Genomic DNA, 26,657 nt, shown 5'->3' with positions numbered 1-26,657 from the left:
AAACGGAGCACTTTTGTGGTTTTATGTTGATAAATAGGTACTATAAGTCTTACTGAAGAGCCACTTGTCCTTACTGAAGGGCTGTGGGTAACGTAATGATTGGGAAACATTGATCTAAACTGGTGATTAATCCAAATGCTGTAAAAGACAAGGCCATTTCTGCAGCCTGTATGGGGAAAACAATAAGAACAGCATGACAATTTTTTTTTAAAGATTTGTTTTGGCTTCATTTGATAATAAGGGAGTTACAGAACAGACAGCAAGCAATGTGGGAAGAGAGGGGAACAGGATCAGAAAAGATTTATGGACAATCACTCAGCCACACCCATCAAAATGTACAGGTGACATTTAACAGAATGTGTCTGTGTTGGTAACCCGTACAATGTCCTCAATTACTTTTTAACCATAAAAGATAGAAGTTTTTCATTTGTTTGAATGTTTATCAATGAAAATAGAAAATTGGCTGTTGACACTCAAGTCGTGTAATGATCCACTTGGTTTTCGCTCTCTGATGAAGGTTCGAAGTCTTCTACCCCCACCCCCTCTTTTCCTCGTGCTTATCTCTTCTCTCCTTTTATTTCTCGGCAGTCTCTATCCCTCCCTCCAATCCTCTCCATCGTCTTTTTTTGTCAGACTATTTTGTGGTGGGCCTGCCAGAGTGCGGCTCGTCTCTTACTGGAAGTGCACTTACTGCCTGGCACTTTCCTCACCTCACCTCCCTCCCTCCCTGCCTGAATGTGTGTGTGGCTGAAAATCTCTTTAGCATTTTCAGAACAACTCTGATTGACTCTAAGGGCTATGAGATTTATATATCCCCTTTTGTGTTGAACTTGTGTAACTGCTCTTGGCCTCATTTATCATCTTCATGCTCGTGATGTATCTGCCGCCATTGCAATCATCTATTGAAAAGATGTTTCAGAATCGCATAAAACCCTCTACTGAATAAAACACAAAGATGCTGCAGGTTTTGCCGTGCTCAGAGATTGAACCCATTAACAATTGTGCCGAGACATCCAGATGTGCATCGACCCTGCGAGCTAGTGGCAGTGTGTAAATTGTATATTGTGTGTGCTCCAGTAAGGCTGCTGATCTGCCTGCTTGCCTGAAGACAAAGAAATGGCACGCTGGCTGATGAGGGCGGCGTAGTCTCCTGCCTTTTTCTCGTCTCCTGCGTTTGCGTGTGTGGGAAATGTGCAGTTCTTCTACAACACACGTGTTTCTTTTATAAAGGCTACGTAAAATCATTTTTAATTTTAACATCACAACAGTAATGCGAACAAAGGCAGGAATGCTTTAGTGCTTAGAGTTCATGTAGATGAAAAGCGAACACATTAAAATGATGGACTGGAAGGAAGATGCACTAACCCGAGCAAAAATGACGCGGAAATCGGATGATGCATCTCATCTTTTTCATTAACTCTCACTTCCGCTTACTTCCATCTTCTCCACCACACATGCCTTTCGCACCAGAGTGTATTATCTAAGCGCACACTACAGTAGGTGCAGGATAAGTGTAAATAGCTCTACATGTGGAGTCTGATCTCTGGTCAGTGCACTCTGCTCATCTAATTAAACATGACTCTTAAGAGGATTATTAAGCCCAGTTTCCTGGACAGGATGTCGAAAGCCATCAGGAGAGTGTGTGGTGGGGGGATCCATTACCATAATTGCATTGCGCTAGCACAAGAGGAAAAAGGAAGGATGCAGAGATGTTTAAAAAAAGGAAAAGGAAGATGAGTGAGAGTAAAAGAGGAGGCTGGCAGAGATTCTGGAGGAGAGATGAGGAGGGTGGACGACCTGATGGTGAACAAGCACATGGATCAGGTTGAATAATGACTTTCTCCTCAGATTCCCCCCCCGTGTCTCTGGGCCAACTTGGTATGCTCCGCCTCCGACAATAAAGCAGCCCCACAGTAACCCTGCTCGTGGCTCATATCTAGGTTCCGGACCACTTGGTGGGCCGCCTTGAGGTAAAGAAGAGTGCATGTGGCGGAGACAGTGTGGGCCTCTGGTGAAGGAGGTCAAGAAACGCCCTAAAAAATGCACTGGCCCGCTTCTGCAAGACGAGGAAAAACGGAGATGGCATGGGCAGTGGATGGTGCACTCTGCTCCCAGACACTTTCTCCTCTCAGCAGCACTTTCCCTGCAGGTTAAACCAGAGCATAAGTTGAGTATCACCTACATGCACATGCATTGTGGCACAGGTTCGCTATAGTATGTTTGCCTCAGGTCAGTTGGTTTAGCCCAAAAGATGAGACTGTCCACCTTCTCCAAAGGGATGATGAAGATGGCGAGGGAGGATGAAGACTTGTCTGTCACACAGGAAGTTGTGTGGTTAGGGTGGGGTTCCTTCACTCCTTCTCATTGTTCAAAAAGTAAAGGAAAGGAAAAAGATGGATGGCTATATATAGATCTAGAGTGGGGTGTTTGAGTTTAAATGAAATGCTTTGGGTTCGGTTTGCGCATGTATGCATGTCTTTTGTACAGCTTGGATTCGAATGCCAATAAATGTCATAATTATTCCTGCTATATGTTGCTAAAAATGCCTTATATACCTGATTTCCAAAATGTTTGTAAATCTACAGGGTGTTTGCATCATGAACATGTATGAATTTCTATATATTGTTGCATTTATTTCAATGTCTTTACTGCACATGTATGTGTATATCCTATAGTAATGACGTCTTTGCTCATCGTGATGCACCGTTTTTTTATCTTTGTTTTATATCCGTTTTTTATCCAAACTCGCTCAATATTTGCTGCACCTTGAATCTCAGAAATACACGGGTGCTTAATTGTATGGGATGCTGTAACCTCCCATTTCAACCTTGTGTTATCTGCACTTTGTATAGCTGCGTCAAATGCAGCCTTTAGTCACATTTATTTTGCTGTGGTCAGATGATTCAAAATATTCATCCAAAAAAACGATATACGCATAGTTTGGCATGAATTGCACATCTGATCTCTTCTGATAAGTTTTTTTTTCTATTCGATGTGACTAATAATGTAAAAAAAATGCCATATGTAATGACACGCTTCACAGTATGTAGTAAAAGCATGTTCTTGTGGTTAAAGCATGACCCAAATGCATCCATATAAAATGTGTTGCCTTTTGTCAGCTAGTGGCTCTTGGGTACTTGATGCAGAGCGTGGATGCCTGAAGGGGGGGCGCACCCAGAGTTCTGTAGCTAGCGGTTGGATGGCACGGTGACTGAGCAAAGAAAGATACCGTGCTGCTAAGTATGAAACAACCCACCCACGGTTACATCTCCGTATCCATCAGCTCGGCTCTTTCATTCAGATGCATCATTTAGACGTCGCAAATCAGAATATATCAATTCTCATTAACAGCTGTCAGTCAGAGTCTGGGATGAGGTGATGGGGATCGTGTAATCTCCGAGGGGTAAGGAAAGGACAAAGGGACATAAGGGGAGTCATTGGGGGGGGAAGGGAGGGCAGGCTTCAAACACTTGATCCTAAAAGACTTGGATAAAAAAGGGTGTAAATGATGACCTGTGGCTAACTTTTTTAAATGAAAACTTTTATTGAGGAATTCAAGGAAACATCTCAAATCTATGTTCATTCTTTGACGATAACGTGGTGTGTTTTTTCACGACATGACCTTATTCAGTAAAAAATCAAACCTGGACAATGTGCCTGATGCTTTTTTGACTCCATCCTTGTTGTAATAATAAAAGCCAGTGGTTGCAGGTTCCAGTTCAGAGGTCGCGTTTCTCTCCATCCTTCGAATATTGCTCTTTTCAGCGGTCTGATGATCCTCCTCCGAAACCCATCAGAACCAGCTTCCCTCCTTCCACTCAGTACCACTCCCTATCCCAACCCCCACTCAATGTGTGTGTGTTGCACGTCATTCCATGACTTCTCTGTCCTCAACGATCAGCTTCTGGATCTTTCTGTTCTGTGTTTAATCAAAACAAATGCAGGTGTGTGTGAGGTGTTCGTTACCCAGCTGTACATCAAGTACGATCACTCCTAGTACATCCGTCTAGGTTGCTCGAGCTGCACACTTAGCATCCAGTCAGATAATGTAGCTTGTGTATCTTTGGGAGGTTACTGATGTGTGCTTTTTTCCATCTGTGATCGAAAAAAGATGACGTTTTAGATGATGATGGCCCATAATTAGATATAACCAGCTGTTTGGCTTTATGATTTCCAGTGGTTTACATTCTAGTCAGGGTTTAGACTGGTTTTTAACTGTCAAGTAGTCCGAGAGTGGGTAGATGGGTGGAAACCAAGCAGTCTGAACCACATTTTTTCATACCCTCGCTCCATGTGTAGAAATCTGTGGTTCACAAAGTGGTGTGCATGAATGCGGTGTTTCTTAAATGTGCAGTATATTTAGTACACTCGAGAACGTGGTGAACCAAAGCTTTGCTGATCCTACTCTGACCAGTCGAGAGCGGCCATTTTGGGCGAGTGTTCTTGCACAGAGTCGATCCTAAGCATATTTTTAGCAGCGATTTCGATAATGATGGCAATTCTCCATCTCTGGCCTGTGGCGTTTGCATCTTGGAGGAAGTATGGAGACAAGGAGAGAGAATGGGAGAGACAATGAGGGCGTGTGCTCTGCATTGCATGAAAAACAGACGTGGAAAGTAGGTTGCAGTACGTTTAACCTCCATGCTGTGTCTCTTGTTCCAGGGCTTTCTGAAGAACGAGAGAGACAATGCATTGCTGTCAGCCATCGAGGAATCACGCCGCAGGGTGAGCATCTTCCTTTACATTTCTATATCCTTTTGCATCCATTTATTTGCTCAGTCGATCAAACCATGTCTTTTTGTCCAGTGTAGAGAAAATGAACAGGATTTTTAACAACATAAACTTCAGTGCAACTACATCCCGTATTGGCCAAATATTTCAAATTTGCACAATTCATCTGAAAGCTCCTTTAAAGCAGTCTCCTACTGAGAGTTGCCAGAGGTTGTAGCTCTTTCAGTTTTAGGTCAAATCCCCTTTTCCCCTTGTTGCCTCTTCAGCCTCTGTCAGTGAGGTAAAAACAGGCTCTTTCACCTGTTATTATCCATTTCTTAGCAGCGAGCTGCTCTCTGCCAGGTTAATCTCCCATCTAGCTATCCTCTCAGTCTAGTCATCAAACCTCTTAGGAGGAGGAATGTCAGCAAAGAGATGGACAGAGGATAGTTTGCTCACCAAAGAAGAGGTGTTACACTCACGACACAGATGGCCTATGTGACAAAACATATCTCTGGTTGACAAGTTTTGGGTCCTCAAGAACTACAGGATAATTTAGATCCCTCACTAGCAGGATCAAAAACAAATTTTTGCCATACACTTTGTATTTAAAATGATCTATCTATCTATCTATCTATCTATCTATCTAAAATATGTGGGAATATTTCTTACAGGCCACTAAACTATGTTTTGCATGATTTATATATTTAGAATTTAATAAATTCCTTATGACAGTGAAATTTAGTTTCATGTCATATTTGTGATACAGCCAGTCACCATCTATAATGGTACCTGTCAGAAAAACAGATTATTTCTTGTTTTTGTATTTTAATATGAGGAATATTCCATATATGTAACAAATTTTATTCTTTAGGATATATCAGTCACGCATAGAGAGCTGGGCAAAAACTAGGCTTAGCAACCTGAAGTTTTCTGTAGCAGACCATTTATACGGTTTTGGTTTGAATCTTGCATGTCACTTACATCAGCATGTGTCAAACAATCATTCTTAAAATTTGGTATAAACCATTTAAACTGCAGTTCCTAATAAAGTTGCTGGCGAGAAATTTCTTCACTCTGCTCTCCAAAGCCAATTTTGTACTTGCATTTGTTTTTTTTGTTTTTTTTTGTTTTTTTAATTTTCAACCCCAAGTGAGAGTGAAGTAAATTGCTGGATGATTAATAGCTTTTTTGACCTAGCAAAATCATCTGGAGTACAGTTAGTTCCTGAAGTGCTTATAAAGCCATATACTATTGTTTTCCCCCTAAAACAAAAAGCCCCTGAGTGTTTTTTACTCTTGAAGTTTTACCTGATTCCCATTAACTTCAGCACGTCAGACTGATAATATCTCACTCTATCCATCATTATGCTTGATTCCAAAATCTCTTCCTCCAGAGTTCAGAAGCCTTTTTAATTAGAACGCTCGCAATTATCACACGTCGATCCGCCGGGACCGAGTAAAATAGACGAAAGGTCTACGGATTCAATCAGGGTACGGGCTAAATCTGTAGTAGGCGTGAAGACAGACCCAGATAGCGGCACAGTTCCATTAGCGAGGCCTCCACACATCCAGGCTTTAGCGGGCCAGACCCAGTTTGAGTCTCCCCAGGCCCAGCTCTCGTTCCTTGTCCCTTGGAGGTGGGATTGGGGGAGGGGTGAAGATAGTGGTGGCCGTTAGCACTTATTGTGCACAGCATGTTTCCCAGATCCAGGCTGTTCCTTTCTACTCCGCTAGCTATTTTTTAATGCGTCACGTGTTGCGTAACCTATATATTTGCAGAAGGCTTTGTAGTTTCAACTCGTTTTACTCTCATTGACCACATGCTTTTTTTTATGTGTGATTTGTACCTTGTCCCCTCTATTTCACTCGTTCTGTCTTTCTCGCAGACATTTCTGCTGGCGGAGGAGTACCACAGAGACTCTATGTTGGTGCAGTGGGAGCAGGTGAAGCAGAGAGTGTTGCATACCCTGCTGGGAGCTGGAGAGGATGCACTGGACTTCAGCCAGGAAGTGGAGGTCTGAGGAACAACACGCCACATGAAACACCCAATACACATGCACGATAGATATGATATGAGCTCCCTTGTATATGTAATGGCACACATTCAACCTCACTTCACACAATTGGCGTATCCGTGAAGTACACATGTTCTCATTTAGCATCTAAGGAGCTTGTTCAGATCTGTTGGCATGATACACCCAGCCTGTGGGTATATTTGGCCTGAATCTGAGTGTCAGTGAAATCTTATCTAGCAAAAGCTTTTCTTGTAGTACTTTTCAGAAAATGACATTTAAATCTGATTGTCATTTCAAATCATTATCTAAAGATATCATCCAGTTGGCCTTAAAGTCATTTATGCAGTACTAGCATCACCGAATGGATTATTAAAAGTATATATTTTTTCTCTCATGTATGATGTAAGCATATTGATATAAATGAAATCTACATCAAATATATATATATATTTAGTTTTTAGTTTTATGTTTGTGTATATAGAGATTTAGACTTAGCTATATATAGATGTTAGTGTGCATAAAATGTTAGATTTCATTTTATATTCTTATTATAGTTTTGTACTATAACATATATATATATATAATATATATATAGAGAGAGATATTATAATATCTATATATAGAGAGAGAGAGAGAGACATTTAGCTTTTTTAAATTTATATTATATATTTTTAGCTTTTAATCTAGTATGTTATATTCATATGCTCACAGCATACTAAAGTAAAAAAAAAATCAGTCATATGACAGTAAGATGGGATGACAATGGCTGCTTTTAGAGGGTATTATTCATAAAATAGATGCTCTTTTGGCAGCATTGCTCACATTTCTGCTGTAACAAAATGGAGAGGTGAGTAAGAGGGAAGGATGTAGAAAACATCAAACATTGAAGATGACAAGCAATCCTCTTCTAAATAATATATATACAAAAAAAAAAAATCACTTTCATGTCCTTAAGCGGAACAATAGTCTGTCAAAGGGCAAACAAAGACAGTCTTTTTGAGATGGCGAAACCTTAGAATATGCTTTGTGTCTTCCTTTATTTTTTCTATAAAAAAGATTTAGGAAAATGTTTTGTTTTTTGTGTGAATTTGGACACAAACGCGCACATGTTGTTGTGCTCTAGGAGATTTTTTGACTGCTGTCCTGCTGCTTTAATTATTAAACAGCAGTTAAATTTTCCATGTGTGACCTGCTGTTCACTTCCTGTACCACCAGCCTGGGTCGCCCCCTCCCCGAGCTACATAGTCACACAAACTACAACGCCCTCAGTGGCTTTCTTGCCGGGCTGTTCATGTAATTTGCTACTGAGTATTGTGTGTGTGTGTGTGTGTGTGTGTGAGAGAGACAGAGAGAGAGTGTTGAAAATCATTTCAATTAAAGCACCATATGCTTTATCTATGTCAAATCTTTTATTTACATGTGACATTTTTCTTTGGAAGAGATAAATTCATGTCCACATTTACAATTTAAGGTTTCTCTCTCTCTCTCTCTCTCTCTCTCTCTCTCTCTCTCTCTGTCTATTCCTCAGTGTGTGTGTGTACACAGTACTGAGCTGTGTGCTCTCAAGCGTGAGTTATGTTCTTCACAATAGCTTCACGCTACATCGGTCGCTGCATTTAGATTAAAACAACTCTCCGAGATAAACGCAGCTTGTGCACTTGTCAAACCCACGCCTTAACAGGCGCACATATGCACACCTACACACGTATAGAATATTAATTCGGTCTTGTTGTGTAGACATCCTTGTTTGTGCCTTAACGACGGTTGCTATGTGCCCCACAGCCCAGTTTGTGTGAGCGAGGGTCGGAGTTCCAGGACGCAGTGCACTGGACCGTTATGGAAGCTGCCTACAGCCGACAGGTTTGTAGAAAGCCATGCGTATACAACATAAGCACACATATAATGAAAAATAAAAATAAAACTAATTCAAAATATCTATAAATAAAAAAAATCTTTATAAAACATTTTGTATATTTTATTTATTTGTGTATGTGTATAATAACAATACTTGCATGAACTTAATCAACATAACACTATAATAATCAGTAGAAAGTACTGAAACATCACACAGAGGAGGAATTGGATGACATCAATATGGTCACTAATAAATCAGCAATCTTAGTTATAAGACATGTTAAAAAAAAAGACTGGCTCATAGTTACTCAGAATACCTTTTCATTTAGTTAAGCTTAGCTTTTCTTTCAGTCAGTTAACTAGACACAAGAATAAATGTGTTGTGTTTTGCAAGCCTAGCTAGATTGATCGGAAAAATTGATTGGCTGGAAATAAGCATGATGGGTAAGCTCCCAATCAGTCCATAAAAGGGAGGACTGTCTCTCACTCTCTCCTCCTTTGTTCTCTTTTTTTTTTTTTGTCAGATCTCTCTTTTATTGCCTTTTTTTTTTTTTTTAATCATGTGTCGCCACATCGCCTGCGGAGTCATCTTCCTGATCTTTGTGCTCTTTTTCGAAGACCTTCTAAACATTTTCATCCTGTTTGTTTTGTTTTTCGTCATCCTACACTTCACTTCCAGATCGTAGTGGATACACCTATGGAGAGCTCAGCCTTAGACAGCAATCAGTCTTTGACCTTCATTCTCCATTTGCATTTTTCCTCTTTCGTTTAGATCTATATCTTCAATGAGAAGATAGTAAATGGGGCATCTTCAGCCAACCTGGGAAATCTCTGTGCCTCAGTAGCTGAAAGCCTGGATGATAAGGTATGTCGCATTCGGCCTGGCTTCAATGTGGGGTTATTGCTTTAATAGCGATTCTGTAAAGTATTTTGTGCATGTGCTTGCAGAATGTGTCAGACACGTGGCTCATGGTGAAGCAGATGACAGACGTTCTGTTGGTGCCGGCAAAGGACACACTGAAGAGTCGAGTGTCTGTAGACATGCAGATGGCCTTCGTCAGACAAGCCCTGCAATTCCTGGAGAACAGGTGAGAAAAAGAAAATCCAGCTTGCTCTTTGATTAGAGGGATAATATTGGCACAAACTAATTTTAAGTAGTGATGTAGCAATGTTGAAAATACCAGTATAGACGAAAATTGTTTTTATGCTACTGTCAGTTTTATGATTGTCTGTTTAATAGGAATATATCTTGGGAATTAATACAATTAATTTCAGGAACATTTGTGCATATTGATTCTGTGCACTGCTCTAAAATATATGAGTCAGTCTGAATCAAAGTCTTAACTTCCTGTTAGCTTATATAACAAACTATGAGTCAGTCTGAATCAAAACTATTATTATATATATATATATTTTTTGCTTATTTAGTTAACTATAACAGGGTTATGGGATAAACATTTAAATTCACTGGCCAGAAAGTTAGTAAACCCAGGATGTACTTTTATTCACTAGAAAAATGTGTCTCTTCTGCAGCTATAAAAATTACACTATGGTCACTGTATTTGGGAATCTGCACCAGGCTCAGTTGGGTGGAGTACCCGGCACTTATCAGCTTGTATGCAGCTTACTGAACATCAAGCTGCCGACCCCGCTGCCAGGCATGCAGGTACTGCAGCAGAACGTGTCCACACCACACAGCACAGGCAGCACTACATCATACAGACTAGATGTGTTCACTGCAGATACTCTCGAGTGAACTGCGCAGAGTGTGGCTTGCCATAGTTTAGATAACAGCAGTGGATTCTCCCTGCATGGGCCAATAAGCTGCTTATTCTAGACTTGAAAGTAAAAAGGGGGTAAATGGACGCAGTGTGACCCAAGGATAAACCCTGCTGCTTGTGTATGTGTGTAACAGGACGGCGAGGTGGAGGGACATCCAGTGTGGGCTCTGATCTATTTCTGCCTGCGTTGTGGAGACCTGTCTGCCACCATGCAGGTGGTGAACAGGGCACAGCATCAGCTGGGTGACTTTAAGATCTGGTTTCAGGAGTACATGAACAGCCCTGACCGACGGTGAGAGCGCACATACACACACCCCAAAAACTAGATCACATCCTAAGAGGACTATTTCTCTTCTGTTTTTGGTAACTACTTCTGTCTCTTGTGCGTTTGACCCAGCTTGCTCCCTTTTCATCTCTCATGCACAAGTTTATCTCAAAACTGAATAATCCAGTAAATTTCTTTAAGGATTCAATATATATTTATTCAACTGCACCGTTCTTCTCAGTTTGTCTCCAGCTACAGAGAATAAGCTGGCGACTTCATTACCGACGTGTGCTGAGGAACAGTGCCGACCCCTACAAGCGTGCAGTCTACTGCCTTATTGGAAAAGGCGACATCGGCGACAATCATGGAGAGGTGGCCGATAAGACAGAAGACTACCTGTGGCTCAAGGTCAGATATAGTGACAGATACAGACTTTATTGTATATAAGAGTTCACGTTATAGTTAATATTTTTTACTAATGTTTTGAGCCATGTTTTGTGTCCACTACCAGCTGAATCAAGTGTGTTTTGATGAGGACGGGAGCAGTTCCCCTCAGGACAGAATGACTCTAGCCCAACTTCAGAAACAGCTGCTGGAGGACTATGGTGAGACTCACAGTATTCACGTTTACTCAAACTTCCAACATTTTTAAGTGGATCACATATTCAGTCAAAGCTGATTTATAACAAAAAAAGATTGTACACTGTTCTGTGACGGACAGGTTTCAGCTGGATTTGATCAGATTCCGAGAAAACACATTGTGAAAACTGGGGGGGGGGAATTGTCACAAGGGGATCCTAACAACTTCTATTAAACTGGATTAAGTTGACTATACTTGTAAATAATATTATAGTTACAAAATCCAGGCATTATATCTTAATGCATTAGGAGAGATCTCAACTCTATAAAACAAGTGGTCTCTCTCAATGAGTGCAACTCAGGTCAAATTATTCCATACAGCCAATAAATCCTCCCACTTATCTTTAGATTCACTCGAGTCCTAAAGGAAGATATTTAAATGGGCATTTGAAAGACTAGGAAGTTAGTCAGCATGCAAAACCCCCCTATTCAGTCTCTGCCAGTGTGCCTAGCCCAGATAAAAGTGTATGTCATTGTGCTGCTTTCTCATGGCTTAAACTTCTCCTCGCCCAGTTTTAAAAAGGCATCCGCTTAGTTTCTTCCACCTGCCTGATGAGTCAGTCTTATCTCGCTGCCGCTCCTGCAGTACACCACATTTAAGACTCCCTCTATTGCTGATAAGACTGCTTCACTCCCAGCTGCTCTGCCATTAAGCTCCATGCAAAGTCACAGCAGGTCTTTTCAATGCTGTTTTAAGACGTCAGTTTTTAAAGGCAATTTAAATGAGGGGATTATTTCAACTCTTGCAAATGGAAATGAAACAGCCTATTTAAGCACTTCACAGCTGAGGAAGATTTATGTGGGACCTATTACTCGCTTAAAGAAGCATTCAAATTCCTTAAGTTACAAATTCTTACTGGCTGCATTTGCATGTGCACATTCCCAATGTCGTTTATATTGTTCTGTAAGTGGTTTTGGATTATCCCAAACGCTCTAAAGGTGTTTGGCATTATTTGAATTGTTTTCTGCAGGTGAGTCCCATTTCTCGGCCAGCCACCAGCCATTCCTGTACTTCCAGGTGCTTTTCCTGACTGCACAGTTTGAGGCGGCCATAGCATTCCTTTTCCGAGTGGAGCGTCTGCGCAGCCATGCCGTTCATGTAGCTCTTGTGCTGTATGAACTCAAACTGCTGCTCAAATCATCAGGCCAGAGTGCACAACTCTGTAAGTTCTGATCAATGAGTTATAATTAAAAATTGTATCCGGTTTCTGTTCTAAAGAGGTTTCTGGTCTCTTCTCAGTGAGTCAGGAGGCTGGAGATCCTCCAATGGTGCGAAGGCTCAACTTCATCAGGCTGCTTATGCTCTACACTCGCAAGTTTGAGTCCACAGACCCACGAGAGGCCCTGCAGTACTTCTACTTCCTCCGGTAACCCCAGCTGATGTTATTGGGTCATTTAGGGTAACATGCTGAAAGAGCTGATCTCAAATCAGTCATGTTGAACAGCTCTTGAGCAAATATAACACACCAGACCTGTTCTAAAATCAACTTGTTTCCTGTTTGATCAGTGGCTGTACTGTAAGTCATGTCTTTTTCTCTAAAAATACTGAGAGAAATCCCCCTCTGAGAAGAGATTAAAGTGTCATGAATAACTCAGAACCTTCCACGAATGATCCATGAATAATTAAACCTGTTCCATGCACCCTGAATTCGATGCTAACTCGACCCATTGTTTTAAGAGACCTCACAGGCACCGTTACAAAAAGGAAACGGTTGATCTTCTAAAGGTTTTTTATCTCAGGGTTTGCATGCGTATCACAAACCAAACACGTTCCTTTGCAGGTCCAAGTGCTTTCGTGCTACAAATGGCATAATCACTGTACTTTACTGAGTTAAAACTCACAATCACTGTTCTCTGATTGGCCACAGGAATGAAAAGGACAGTCAAGGAGAAAACATGTTCATGCGCTGTGTCAGCGAGCTAGTCATCGAGAGTCGGGAGGTAAGAAACAAGCTCATTGGAGGAGTTTCTACAGACTAATTGCTATTATCATTACATAATTTCTGTTAATACTTAACTCTCTTCCTGTAGTTCGATATGCTTCTTGGAAGACTCGAAAAAGATGGAAGCAGAAAGGTATGTTGGAGGCTTCTGTTGTAATATCACTTGACTTGTAGAAAGCAAACGTGCCACAGTTCTTTCTCGATAAGTCATTGTGCACACGCTCGTTCGTTATTTTGTTCGTTCAGCCTTACAGGGTTGTGTAGAATGTGCTATTGTCTCAAAGGCCTTTAAATCACAATCTGGCCTTTCATGCTCAGTGCAATTTGACAACACCATTGTGCATTCAGAGTCTTCCTCAGCTCTAAGCAGTGTTTGTTTGAATCCCTTCAGCCCGGCGTAATTGACAAGTTTGCCGGAGACACGCGGGCCATCATTACCAAGGTGGCATCGGAGGCTGAGAACAAAGGGCTGTTTGAGGAGGCCGTCAAATTGTACGAGTTAGCCAAGGTAAGATAAGTTGTGACGTGCTGTTGGGTTCATTAGTCTCGTGATGATTGTGCCTAAAGCATCTCTTCTTTTCTGCATCAGAACGCTGATAAGGTTCTGGAGCTGATGAACAAATTGTTGAGTCCAGTTATCGCTCAAGTCAGCGAGCCCCAGTCCAACAAAGAGCGACTCAAAAACATGGCAGTGGCTATTGCTGAACGGTGAGCATTTCGTACAAAGACCTCTTTAAACTATGAAAGCCCTTTTCTGCCTAAAGTATGAAAAAAAAAATGTATCTAACAATTGTAACTTTACTTCTCATAATTGATCATAATCCCAATATCTTACTACTATGCCTCTCAAATACTATGTTGTCTCCTAATTGCAACTGTATACAGTATCTCAAAATTGTTACTGTAGATCTCTCAATTGTGACTTTATATTTTGCAGTTGCTTGTAGTAGTGATTTATATCTTCCAAATTTACTTTAATTCTTTCAAAGTGACTGTTTTTTGCAATTGTGACATTATATCTAAATGCAACTTTATTTCTTTTTTTTTAATGTTATCTGACTGGTACTTTAATTTTGAGACAGAAACAGGCTTCCATTATGAACCTCCATCATGGGTATTTTTGGTCTTGTAGATTGTGGTTTCATTGAACACAAAATGGTTTCTTGTATTCCTTGAGCACAGTTACCGTACTAATGGTATAGCTGGGGAGAAGACTGTGGACAGCACCTTCTACCTGCTTCTGGATCTCATGACGTTCTTTGATGAATACCACGCCGGCCACATAGACCGAGCCTACGATGTAAGTCACCTATAAGACCCCTGCTGACCTTGGGCACATGCTGCCAGGGACTAAACTTTATTTTTGTGCCATTCTGTGTCAGGTGATTGAGAGGCTAAAGCTGGTTCCCTTAAGTCAGGAGAGTGTTGAGGAACGGGTTGCGGCCTTCAGAAACTTCAGCGACGAGGTAAGAGATCTGAAAGTATTATCATAAATTACCTACTTGCTGTAATTTCAAATTCTAAGCTGTTGTGTTGTTTCAGGTGACCCCAAATTAACAAGATGTTATTACATCTTTTCAAATCTTTGCTTTTTGGTTGAGTTGACTAAAATCTAGTCTGTATAATTTTTTTAATGACCAGAATAGAGACCTTTATTCTCATGACATTCTCTCCAATTGTGTCCTAATCTTTCCACAGATAAGACATAATTTGTCAGAGGTTCTTCTGGCCACAATGAATATCCTGTTCACACAGTACAAGCGTCTTAAAGGGGCTGCAGCAGGTACGCCAGGAAGACCTCAGCGTACCCTAGAGGACAGAGACATGGTAAGACACATTTTATAAGATAAAATGATTGCTTAATCAACTATAAAGCTAATCCTGAGTCCATTATTCACTGGACACTGGACACACACTATGATGATGCATGTTAATCCTGATTAGCTCTTCTCAAGTGTGTGTGACCACCTGCGGTTGCATTTGTCTACTTTCTCTGCAGCTGCTGCGCAGTCAAGCCCGGGCTCTGATCACATTTGCGGGAATGATTCCGTATCGGATGGCTGGAGATACCAATGCCAGACTGGTTCAGATGGAGGTCCTAATGAACTGAAACTCCCCACTTCACCCTTCTCCAGCAGCTGTCTTTCATTGTCCTCATTCCATCATTACTTTTGTCATCTTAAATTTGTGTTTTTTTTCCATTATTTGAAATAAAATAAAAATGAAATTCAGTTTTGTTTCATTTTCATTTATTTTATCATAAACCTCTTTTTTCCCCCAGTTTTTTTATTTTATGTGACATTGTTTTGTACTGCATTTTCAGTTTCAGTTTTCATTTTCATTTAGTTTTCATTTCAGTTGCATATCAATTTCATTTTAAAAGCTATAGTCTCATATAAAAGGCTATATGAAACTAATCAAATACACTATTACAGTTTATCCCTCTTGAAGTCCAAGATCAATTCAATAAGAAATCCAGTGCAAACAATCAATGTGCACATCTCCTGACAATTGTATTCTTTATTATATTATTAACAGTAAGATTAGTCACTGAATTTGGCGGCAACCAACAATCTGTGTACTATATATACAGGGTTCTCAAAGAAAAACCTTCCGGGGCTGGAAAAGGCATGGTAATTGAATAAAATTCAGAGATTCCTATAGTGACTATACCGTTTACTAATTATTTACTATTCTTCTGAAGTATTTTATTGACTGCGCATTGTTCTTAATAGAGCTTGTGTAGTGTAAAACTCACAATCTGTAATGATTTGTTAGCATATATATTTCTTTTAAGAGAAACACTTTACAATAAGTTCCCATTAGTTAATGCACTGACACTGAGCAATACATTTTATTACAGTATTTATTCATCTTTGTTATTGTTAGTTGATAAAAATACAACTTTTTGTTATTAGCTCAGGTCCATTAAATAATATTAACAGATACAACTTCTGATTTATTAATGTATTAGTAAATGTTGAAATTAATAAATGCTTATGGAATATTTTTCATTGGTAGTCCATGTTAACTAAATGTATTTAAAAGTCTTTTATATTGTTTAAATCGTTCAAACTATTTTTTTTTAAATATAAATGAATTTACAAATTAACAAGATTAATTCATTTACAAATTGGTCTGAATCGAAATTATTTTTAGATGACGAAGGTCATGGAAATGAATTGCTCAAAATCTGTGGGAGCCCTGTATATGGTTTGGTTGGGTCAAACTTCATTCATTACAATATATGTTGTGTAACAAACCTACTGTACATACAAGTGGCTGGACAGGGAGTGTTTAAAGACCTTTCAGAGAGTTCTGAGAGTAGGCATGTGTCTGTGTGACATTGATTCTCAGCAGATGGTGGGTTATGGAGGAAATGCCCGTAGCGCACACAGATGGACGTGTTGGCTTTGTCACGGCTGGCTGCAGTGTCTGCTCCAGCTCCCTCTAAGCTCTGCTTTGCATTTTTAACCGTTGGCATCTGGAGCTGCTGCATTAAAATTAGAGTGCACTGTCCTAAATTCAAGGTACTGGATGCACAACGATCAGGCTGTTTCAACTTTATTTCACCCTTTGAACAAAACCTGTCCTGCAAAGACAAATCTTTGAAAAAATCTTCCAGCATCAGTACATCACATGTGTCAAATGGAAACTCTGTTTTGTTTGGAACCTGGAGAAGACCTGGAAGGAAAAGATTCATCTTGACACCTCATGGACTGGTGTGAGAGGTGTGTGTGCTGCAGCTGGTGTTGTGAATCAGGCCGATGTCACACGTCCGCGATAACCCGGCTATTTCACAACACCAGGGTGGCACCACACCGCTTCCAACAAAGGAGCTCTTCCTAAAAGATCATCCATCCTTCTCACAGACCTTACATCTTATGTGCATATGTACAGTAATGTATTATCCTCACTAAAACTACAGAAGTTGTATTTGAAATAAAACATTATAACTTAGATGAAGTTTCTCATTTTTATTGCAGGAAATGTTGCTACTGTCAGGCAGCATGGGTATTTCAAAATGACCATTTAGTAACTGGTTTTCTGCTTAAGCTCTCTGTGTCCAATAATAGAAATGTTATCAAAAAATTTGCTTTAAAGGATAGCACCTGTGGGTACGTTTCTAGAATCTGCACTAATTACACTAAAAAGGCTCCACCTTTGGGGCCTCCAGACCAATTTCTGTAGAAATAATTACTTAACCCGATGCTGCTCCCTGGGTCACAAGCATTGGCAGACATCAGCCTTGTAGTTAATGAGGTACTGTTTTTGCAATGATCAGTCAATGCTTAAGGCAAATGGCTGTCAGTTGGAATGACTGTGAGCTTCTGGCGAGTTAAAGAGACTAAAATGAAGGTCACTTCGGGTTGGAAAATTCTCTGATCAAGACAAACTGTCTCTGTCAATACCATTTCTCATTACACTTTATTTTATGGTATCTTGTTGCATTGTAATTATACATTTAATCACTGAGTAATGTTAATTAACAACATGTACTTATTATAGGGTTAGTATTAGGGTTTGGTTTAGGGTTAGTTTCATGTAATCATTCATAATTTTCTGTTATTACTAAAGTAAGTAAAATAAAGCATTGCCCATTTGTATCTGAACTAAATATTTCGAAGTCAATGTTCAGAAAGTTTTGCCAATATTGTATTTTGTCCTGATTGCCATCAGATCAAAAATAAATAAATAAATGTTCATAATAAAATAAAATAAAATATTTAAATAATTCCCTCAGTTACATAAGCAGACCCCACCCCAGGGAAATTCATAATATATTGCTTCTTATGCATGACACAGGACTTTGAAAATTTGCAGTTGTCCTTGAGAACCAGTGTCAAGTAGATCTGAGTCATTACAGGTACTCATCATGTTTACAAGTCCCAGTACAAAAAACCTAGTTCAACCACTCAGTGTCAAACCTACATACAGCACCAGATTTGCACAAAAACCCACACCAGATATGTAAATGATATTTAAAAAAATAAAAACAGTGATATCAAAACATATTTGGGGCCACACTTGAAAATGTATTAATGTAATTGAGTTAAATACAAAATATATAATTATGTGAACCCTGCAAACAAATACTTTTCTCAAAAGCACAAAAACTTATCTCAGAACTAACTTTTCTGGATATATCTCCTCAAGTTCATGCTATGTTCTACTAATTTGACACTCAAAAAGTACACAAATACTGTTTTAAGTCTGAACAATATTCTTTTGTTTTAACATTTAAAACCTAACAATCCTGTTCTTGCAAAATTTTAGCTTGGAATGTTTTTCTTGTTGTTGTTTGTTTTGTTTTACTTTTTTGTGCTACTGTGCTATTTCCTATATATGTATAATGAAGATATCTAATATATGGAGTTAATTATTTAACAGATGCTCAGGAGCAGGGCCACAGCCCAAACGATCACCTGACTTCCCGAAAACTCCATATATTGGGTCACCTCATACCATACTGTTTGTTTCTTTCTCGAACCCACCCTTCCCTCCCTTTCTCATCCATTCAGCCAACCTTATCCCACATTCTCTTTATTTCAGGTTGAATCGGGGGGGGTCCTAATTGTCTGGCCTAAATATATGATAGAGACGGTACCCCCACCCTGAGCCATCAATTCTAGATGTCCTGATCAACCTGACCATCATCCCATTCCCTCTACCCCTTCATCCTCTTTTTACTCTTCCCCAACTCTCTGTTCAACTAACAGTTTCATAGCTTGTTTGTGGCATGGTCCTAGCTAGTGAAATGCCTATATATATTTCATATTACACATATCATATCATCTAATTTTTGAAGTGTTTAAAAATGTCTTTTTTTGCAAATGGGTACAAATATGTGACCCTGCCTGTGAAAATCCAAATCATTTATTTATTTATTATTTTGTGTGTGTGTGTTTGTGTGTGTGTGTGTGTTTACTGCTAAATTCCCATTTGATTTTATAAAACTATTAAATTACAAATCACTGTAATGTATACTGGTGTGTCAGTGCTTTTGCAAGCATTCCTATTAAAATAAATGTTCCTCTTCACTTTAAAGGTCTGACATGGATTATAATCTTTGTCTCCTCCTCTATAACGGGCATCACTGGCTTGTTCACATCGGCCGTTGCCACTAATGGAAAGGTTAAAGGAGGTAATGTCAATGTCAACTTTATTTATATAGCACCATTACAAACAACAACTGTTGACCAAGGTGCTAAACAACATATCAAAGCCTTCAATAAAAATAATTACAACATACAGATTATACACATTTAAAATCACAAAATAATTAACTAAATGCTAAAGAAAATAAATATGTTTTGATCTTTCTCTTGAAATCATGTACCGTAGTAGCAGTTCTAATGAACTCAGGTAAACTGTTCCAAAGTTTCGGTGCAGCAATGGAAAAAGCACTATCACCTCTTAGTTTCAACCTAGTCCTCTGAACATTTACTTGTCTCTGATTGGATGACCTCAGAGACCTAGCTGGATTGTAAATGGAGAGTAAATCAGCCAAATACCCAGGTGCTAGACCATTCAAACACTTAAAGATCAGTAGCAAAATCGATTCTAAAACGGCCATCTCAGTGGCTTTAATGGAATGGGAGTCCAAAGTACGTTTCTCAAACAGATCGATTTTAAACAATTTTGTCTGGTTCAGCTCCTAATAGTTTGCACTGGTTTTGTTCTTCTTCCAGACCCAGGTCTTGTTCTTCTGGTCATCATGATCTCCTTGGCCAGTTACATTGTGGGAACCATCATACCAGCCACTCCAGAGAAACAAGCCAAAGGATTTTTCAGCTACCGAGGTCAGAGAGCAGTGCAGTCAATATGTTCCACAAATGTGCTAATAATAACACTTCATCCTCATTTTCTCATTGCTAGTCAGATTACACTACCATATGTTCCTCATAAAGTGTTTCAATTTGTGCCCAGTAGACTATATTTTTGCAACAAACTTTGTGCCCGGCTGGCATGGACCGGAGGGCAGTTTCTTTGGCATGGTTTCCATCTTCTTCCCCTCAGCTACAGGCATCCTTGCGGGGGCTAATATCTCTGGAGATCTGAAGGCAAGTTGAGCTCCCGGGCTTAGTGATGTTTCTTCCAATAAAAAGATTTTTATTTGTGGAAACTCAAGCCTCTAAAAGCTTGTTTTTCTGTCTATTGTTTTCACATACACAACCTCCCATAGGATCCAAGTATTGCTATACCCCATGGTACAATGGTGACCATTTTTTGGACCACTATTTCATATCTCTTTATCTCAATAGCTACTATTGGTGAGTTTTAGAAATGCATAACAAGTCAATGATTATGTCTGTTGATTGTTATTTTATTATTTCTTATACATTTACTGAATGTGGGTCTTTTATACATGTCTTGTTAAAATTGTCAAATTGTATGAAATTTGCAAATGAGGCCCATTGTTATTTCCCTGTTATTCTCTTTAAATGTACATGCTACTGTAAATTCACAGGTTTCAAAATAGCCATATTCATATTGATGCTCACTGAAGCTTTTCTCATTTTCCTTGTGTGTGAGCAGGCTGGCGTCCAACTTTTCGATTTTATAGCAACTGCCTATCTTTGCTCGAAGCAGTAGTGTCTGTAATCATCATGTTTCTCCTAACCTGGTGGGCTGCTCTAATAGCCAACGGCATAATCATCTTCCTGCTGGGATATGTGCTGTATAAAAAAACCCTGTAAGACACCTACCCGCTTTATAGCTTGTCTTTGTCAGAAATAATTTGTCTCACAAAGCTCATATTATTTCACTGAGCATTTCAGCTTAACCCAAATAATATTGACAAGCTTTAATCAGGCGCTTAGTGCATAAATATTGTTTGTGTTTTGTACATTTCAGATGTCAACTGGGGTTCATCAGTGCAAACCAGCTCATATAACATGGCACTGTCTCAGTGTGTAGGTCTTAAGTCGTGGCCTATTGGTCAGAGAGTTTGACTCCTAACCCTAAGGCTGTGGGTTCGAGTCTCGGGCCAGCAATACCACGACTGAGGTGCCCTTGAGCAAGGCAACGAACACCCAACTGCTCCCCAGGTGCCGCAGCATAAATGCCTGCCCACTGTTTCAGGTGTGTGTACACTACTGTGTGTGTGCACTTTGGATGGGTTAAATGCAGAGCACAAATTCTGAGTATGGGTCACCATACTTGGCTGTATGTCACGTCACTTTCGTCACTTTAACCAAGTGGAAGACCATATTAAAAATTACCACCAATCATATACTGGATTTTTTTCCCATTTAGCTCCCTTGAAATGTTCCATTTGTGTTTATCTTCTTTTCTTTTTCTCTATTCTCGCTTGTTCATTTTCATCACTTCCTCCTTCCTACTACTTCCACCATCTCTTCTTCTCAACAAACAACATTTTTTCCTCCTCGGTCCTCCCCCCACTACTCCTCCCCCCCTGGATTACATCATCACCACCATCACAAAAAACAGAGAGCCTGATGATATGTGCAGAAGTCATAACAGTGAGTCTACGAATAGAAACATTAAACAGGGTTATGAAAAGAGATGATGGCCTACACACAAAATGGTGGTTTGAAGTATTTAATTAACGTAAGGAACAAATATTTCTTTCACCATTTTTCAAATGTCCTTTTCCAAAAAAATAGATTTGTGATTGTGGATTCTAACAGTCATAGAAAACCTAAATTAAATATATTTAATATAAAAGTCAGATTTAAAAGTTTGACAAACAAGTAAATAACTTTAAAAATTTGTATAATATTTCATTGGGTAGAAATACCTATATATAAAAAAACTATAGAAAATATGTTTTTATATATATATATATATATATATAAAATAAATAAAAAAAATAATATATATATATATATATATATATATATATGTATATATATATATATATATATATATATAATGATTTTTTTTTTTTTTTTTTGTGGAAACCCTGCAGAAATATTTATTGTCAAAATAATTGCCGGAACACATTTGGAAATATTTTTTATTTTGATTGTTTCTTGGACATGCCAAGGACCCTTCCAAATCTGTTTATCTCTCACTCAATCTTCATGACATCTGCTTTTAAAGTATTATTCTAATCACTATATCCAAACTATTTCTCAGTCCTTTCCATCTGTGAACAACTTTTAATCTGTTCTCCCGAACACACATTCTGACTGTGTGTTATCGAGAGGGCGAACCCTCACCTGGCACTGTGGTTAAACAAGCACCGCATGAAGTCCTTCTATCACACTGCAGTGGATGATGACCTTCACGCCGGCGTACAGATGTTACTGCAGGTCACCCATGTCCCATAATACACTACGCTTCATATTCAAACCTAAAACAAACATCGTTTATTTCAATATTCAGCTTCTGGTGAAGGTGTCCCACCAAAATGAGTCTGGTAATGTTTGTTTGTGATGCTTCTATTCCAGAGTACGGGTTTGGGTCGGATGAAAGCCTAATGTCCTAGTGATGGGATTTAAGAAGAACTGGGGTAAATTTCAACCAAGCCACATTTAAAACTATGTTGGAATTTTGCTGTATGTATATCATACAGTTACCTCACTGTTGAATTCTGATAAGAAAACGTGTGTGACCATTCCATATGTTTTTAGCGAAGCATTATGCAATATGGTCTATGTGTTCTTCGGTTGAAGGAGGGTCTTAAAATAAGTCAAACAATGCAAGCACATGATATGGATAATTTCAGAACTACTTTTCTAACAATTTTCTACTGTTTATGTGCAATTAATTTCTGAAAATTAATTTCACTGTAGTGAATTTAGAGTTTGAGACATTTACTGAACAAGCATTTGAAACAAGGAGCTCAACTACTACACCACCCACACTTGATACATCAAGTGTGTTTCCAAACTCTTAAAATACTCAATCTATTAATGGTTATTGATCTTTTTGCCAAAACATTTGTATGTCCTGTATTGCAGTGGACCCTGAGACACTAATGGCCATGTACCAGCCCTCCACTGCATTTCAGACTAGACAGGAAAAGAAGAACATTGATGTGTATTGGCTCTCTGATGATGGGGGTGTGTTAAATTTATATACAGATAATGTGTTAGTTTTTAAAGATTTTGTAGGGGAAAAACAACAATTCATTGTGTCATCAGGTCTGACACTATTAGTGCCATACCTCCTGACCCGTAAGAAATGCTGGGGCAGATGCAAAGGTAGAGTGTTTGTTGGAGGTGAAGCTCAACAGGTTGATGAACAGAAACAAGAGTATGTATAACCTTTACTGTGATACTTCTAGTGGTAACACAACACTTTATAATACCACGACCGTGTTAAAGATATTACATATACATATATGGTACCAAGAGTTCAAATGTTTGGGTTTGTAAGATTTTTTTTAATATTTTTGAAAGAAGTCTCTTATGCTCACCAAGGCTGCATTTTGAATCAAAAATAAAGTAAAAACAGTGATATTGTGCAATAGTATAACAACTTATTTTAATTCTTTATAAATATAAAAAATATATAATTTATTCCTGTGATGATGAAGCTGAATTTTCAGTCATTACTCCAGTCTTCAGTGTCACATGATCCTTTAGAAATAATTCTAATATGCTGAATTGGTGCTCGAGAAACATTTCTTATTATTATCGATATTGAAAACAGTTGTGCTGCTTAATATATTTGTTGAAACTATGATGCATTGTTGTAGGATTCTCTGATAAACTGAAAGTTCAAAACAGCAGCATTTATTTTAATTTTATTTATTTATTTTATCTTTACTCTCACTTTTGATATATGTAATGCAAAATTAATGCATCATTTATTTATAACTTTTTAACAGCAGTGTGTATATGTATGTTTTATTTTAATGATATATTGACAAATTCTATACTAATATTTAATCACAGTACATGCAATGTATTAATTATATATATATATAACTTATTAATATATACCTAAAAACTTAAATTTTGTTGGACCTTTTGAACTAATGAAAAGTATATTCTTATGAAAACAAATGTTGTATTTCTACACCCAAATTACTGAAACAGCATTAAAAGATTTGAAGATATCATAGCTCTGTATAGAGTAAGTTCAGTCCAAAAGGATGGTCAAGAAGCCGATGAGAGAACACAGGAATTCTCCTGGATGTGTCTAATGAGGAAATTGAAACGCTCAAGGTATTTCAAATGATGGTGTTCGGATACGTAGCCTACTTTCTTTATAAGCCATGCATCATCTTTTTAAACATTTTTGTCCTGTGTTTGTGCAGTCCCTCTGACAAATACGCTTAAATGAAGTCATTCAAGATTACTCAAGAGATGCTGCACTGATTATTGTGTAAGTGTTATTCATACAGTATGTGGCGCCATGCTGTCATTTAGATTTCATAAAACCAAAACAGTGATCAACCGGTATAACTATAAGTTTTTCTCTAATTTTTTTTTTTTGTTTGGCAGAATGATGCCCATGGGGGAAGAGGGGTGTGTCCTATTGTCCTTTACATGGCTTGGCTAGAGATTGTGTCACGTGACCTTCGACCTCCAGTTCTTCTTGTCCGAGGCAATCAGGAGAATGTGCTGACGATGTACACCACATTTTCCTGACAAAACTGTTCACACACGTACATCAGATGAAAAGAAACTCAACTTATTAATGACGTTAAAAATCATGACAAATTTACATACTTTCAAATTGTGTTTCATACTTGTTTTAATGTAAATAAGGTGTTTGTCTTAATTTTTTTTTTTACCTTTTTTTTTCAGTATATACTCAAAAATATGAGTTTTTACTAATTTAGATCTTATGTACTTTCTCCTGAAGTAATAATTACTTTAATAATGACTGTATTTAAACAACTTCATCTTAAAACCACAAATTAAGTTTCTACTTAATTTACAAGAATCCTTGTTTATTCTGATTATCTTAAATCAGTGATTAAACAATATGCATGTATATACTTCTTTTTTTAAAGCAGACGTTTTATGTGTTTCAACTAGCTACTTTAAATGGTAATTAATTTATGTTTAAAAACAGTTTATTTAATAGGTCTCGAATAAAAAAAGACATGGGATTTGAGCCTCTAAAGTGCTTTGGGACAACAAAGAGTATTGAATTTGTGGAATGTGCCTTACAATCTGCAGTGGTGTGGTCCAGGGTATACGGGTGTATAGCCTACACACTTCTATATCCCCTCTGATGCGCATCAGTCAGTAGTGTCCTGCATTAGCAAAATCATGACAGTCCAGCACATGAGTAGCTTAATCGCATGTGAACAAATGCAAATATTCCCTTAAAACACTCAGGACCAAGACGTAAACACACTCAATGCAGCCTATGTTTAATTTATATTGGAAGCCAGAGGAAGAAAGTCCAAAACGGACTCGTAGGAGTAATACTGACGTACCAAGTGTTTGTAGTATATGAACAAATCATAACCTTTCAATCAGGAAAATATAGGAAAGATATTATAGAATATAGGCCTACGAATTATTGGTTATTGTCCAGCACAGAAATAAAAAAAAAATCAAATAAAAATTAAGATGTATGATAATGATAATAATAATAATAATAATAAAACCTGTGAAAATTAGACGAAAAAATAAAGTATTATTAAATTTGACATTTCTGTCCCCTTCACATCTGAAATGTTGGCAACGTCACTGTGTATTATTAAATTTGCCCATCACTGTTTGCCACTCATGGGAGAAACAGTCTGGATAAATTGAGAATCACAATTTTTTTTTTTTTTTTTTTTTTTTTTTTTTTTTCAACCAGAGATCATGATTCTCTCACACTTCTGAACAGACAACTAAACAAAATAGCATGTAATTTACTATAGGCTCTGACAAAATGTTAATTGCTGCAGTCTACTTATTTATTTTATTTGAATTATTTATTGCAAAATCTACACCTTGGCTAATATTAATTTCTTTATGATCCTACTCCGTGAAGTCAAGCAGCAGATGTTAAGTGATAGTGTGCAAATACTACTGGCCCGTTTTGGGGAGAACGAAATATGCAACACTACATGCTTAACATGTCGATGTTTAGAACACAGGGCGTTCATCCTTTCCTGAGCTACTTAAAACAAATTGGGGGCATAAATTAAGATTATCGCACCACTATACCACTGCTTACAGCACACATTAAAACCATCAAACATACACTCATATTTCAGTAAAACTGTACGTATTAAGAGCATAGGACATGAGCCATCTGATGCAATCACAACTTTTTTCAGCATACAACGTAAAAAAAATCCGACGGCCTTTTCTCAGTGCGCATGCGCAGTGCGTGTGCCTTCAGGACTGGTTTCACGTCTGAACGCGAGCTCGTTTCAGCCAATCACAGGCGGCCACAGTGTGTTTGGAAACAACACACGCAAATACTTCATGGCTTATGCCCAAGGCCCCGAAACTTCTTGAATCAGGAACCTCTCCTCTACTTTTTCACTGTCGTCTTTTGTCCTATTGACTGATCGA

General features: G+C 38.4%; 1 protein-coding gene, 1 long non-coding RNA gene and 1 pseudogene across 2 annotated transcripts; all 3 read left to right on the top strand.

Moving 5' to 3' along the window:
* The first annotated feature begins 1,575 nt into the window (after positions 1 to 1,575).
* LOC109090233 (nuclear pore complex protein Nup93-like) lies at positions 1,576 to 16,996 on the top strand. The gene is made up of 20 exons (XM_042775825.1): positions 1,576 to 1,638; positions 4,663 to 4,725; positions 6,599 to 6,727; positions 8,510 to 8,587; positions 9,354 to 9,446; positions 9,530 to 9,669; positions 10,115 to 10,247; positions 10,497 to 10,654; positions 10,930 to 11,035; positions 11,139 to 11,232; positions 12,238 to 12,429; positions 12,507 to 12,633; positions 13,135 to 13,207; positions 13,298 to 13,342; positions 13,601 to 13,717; positions 13,799 to 13,917; positions 14,392 to 14,509; positions 14,592 to 14,675; positions 14,908 to 15,036; positions 16,835 to 16,996. The coding sequence occupies exons 1-20, from the start codon at positions 1,576 to 1,578 to the stop codon at positions 16,994 to 16,996; spliced, it is 2,223 nt and encodes a 740-aa protein (XP_042631759.1).
* A 2,704-nt stretch (positions 16,997 to 19,700) lies between these two features.
* LOC109049299 lies at positions 19,701 to 21,277 on the top strand (annotated as a pseudogene).
* Positions 21,278 to 23,980: 2,703 nt separating this feature from the next.
* On the top strand, positions 23,981 to 24,842 carry LOC122148674. Its single transcript, XR_006162548.1, has 3 exons — positions 23,981 to 24,353; positions 24,446 to 24,513; positions 24,633 to 24,842. It is a non-coding gene; the product is annotated as an uncharacterized LOC122148674 (long non-coding RNA).
* Positions 24,843 to 26,657: the final 1,815 nt, after the last annotated feature.

Source organism: Cyprinus carpio, chromosome A18, assembly GCF_018340385.1.
Source record: "Cyprinus carpio isolate SPL01 chromosome A18, ASM1834038v1, whole genome shotgun sequence".
NCBI lineage: Eukaryota > Metazoa > Chordata > Actinopteri > Cypriniformes > Cyprinidae > Cyprinus > Cyprinus carpio.
The sequence above is the reverse complement of the archived record's forward strand: the minus strand, read 5'-3'. Positions and strand labels throughout refer to the sequence as shown.

Bases quoted from the DNA above. Each gene is read 5' to 3' on its own strand.
- LOC109090233 (XM_042775825.1), top strand. From the start codon at position 1,576: ATGACTCTTAAGAGGATTATTAAGCCCAGTTTCCTGGACAGGATGTCG. The intron at 8,588-9,353 runs GTTTGTAGAAAG...TCTTTCGTTTAG, and splicing joins AAGCTGCCTACAGCCGACAG to ATCTATATCTTCAATGAGAA. The intron at 9,670-10,114 runs GTGAGAAAAAGA...TCTCTTCTGCAG, and splicing joins CTGCAATTCCTGGAGAACAG to CTATAAAAATTACACTATGG.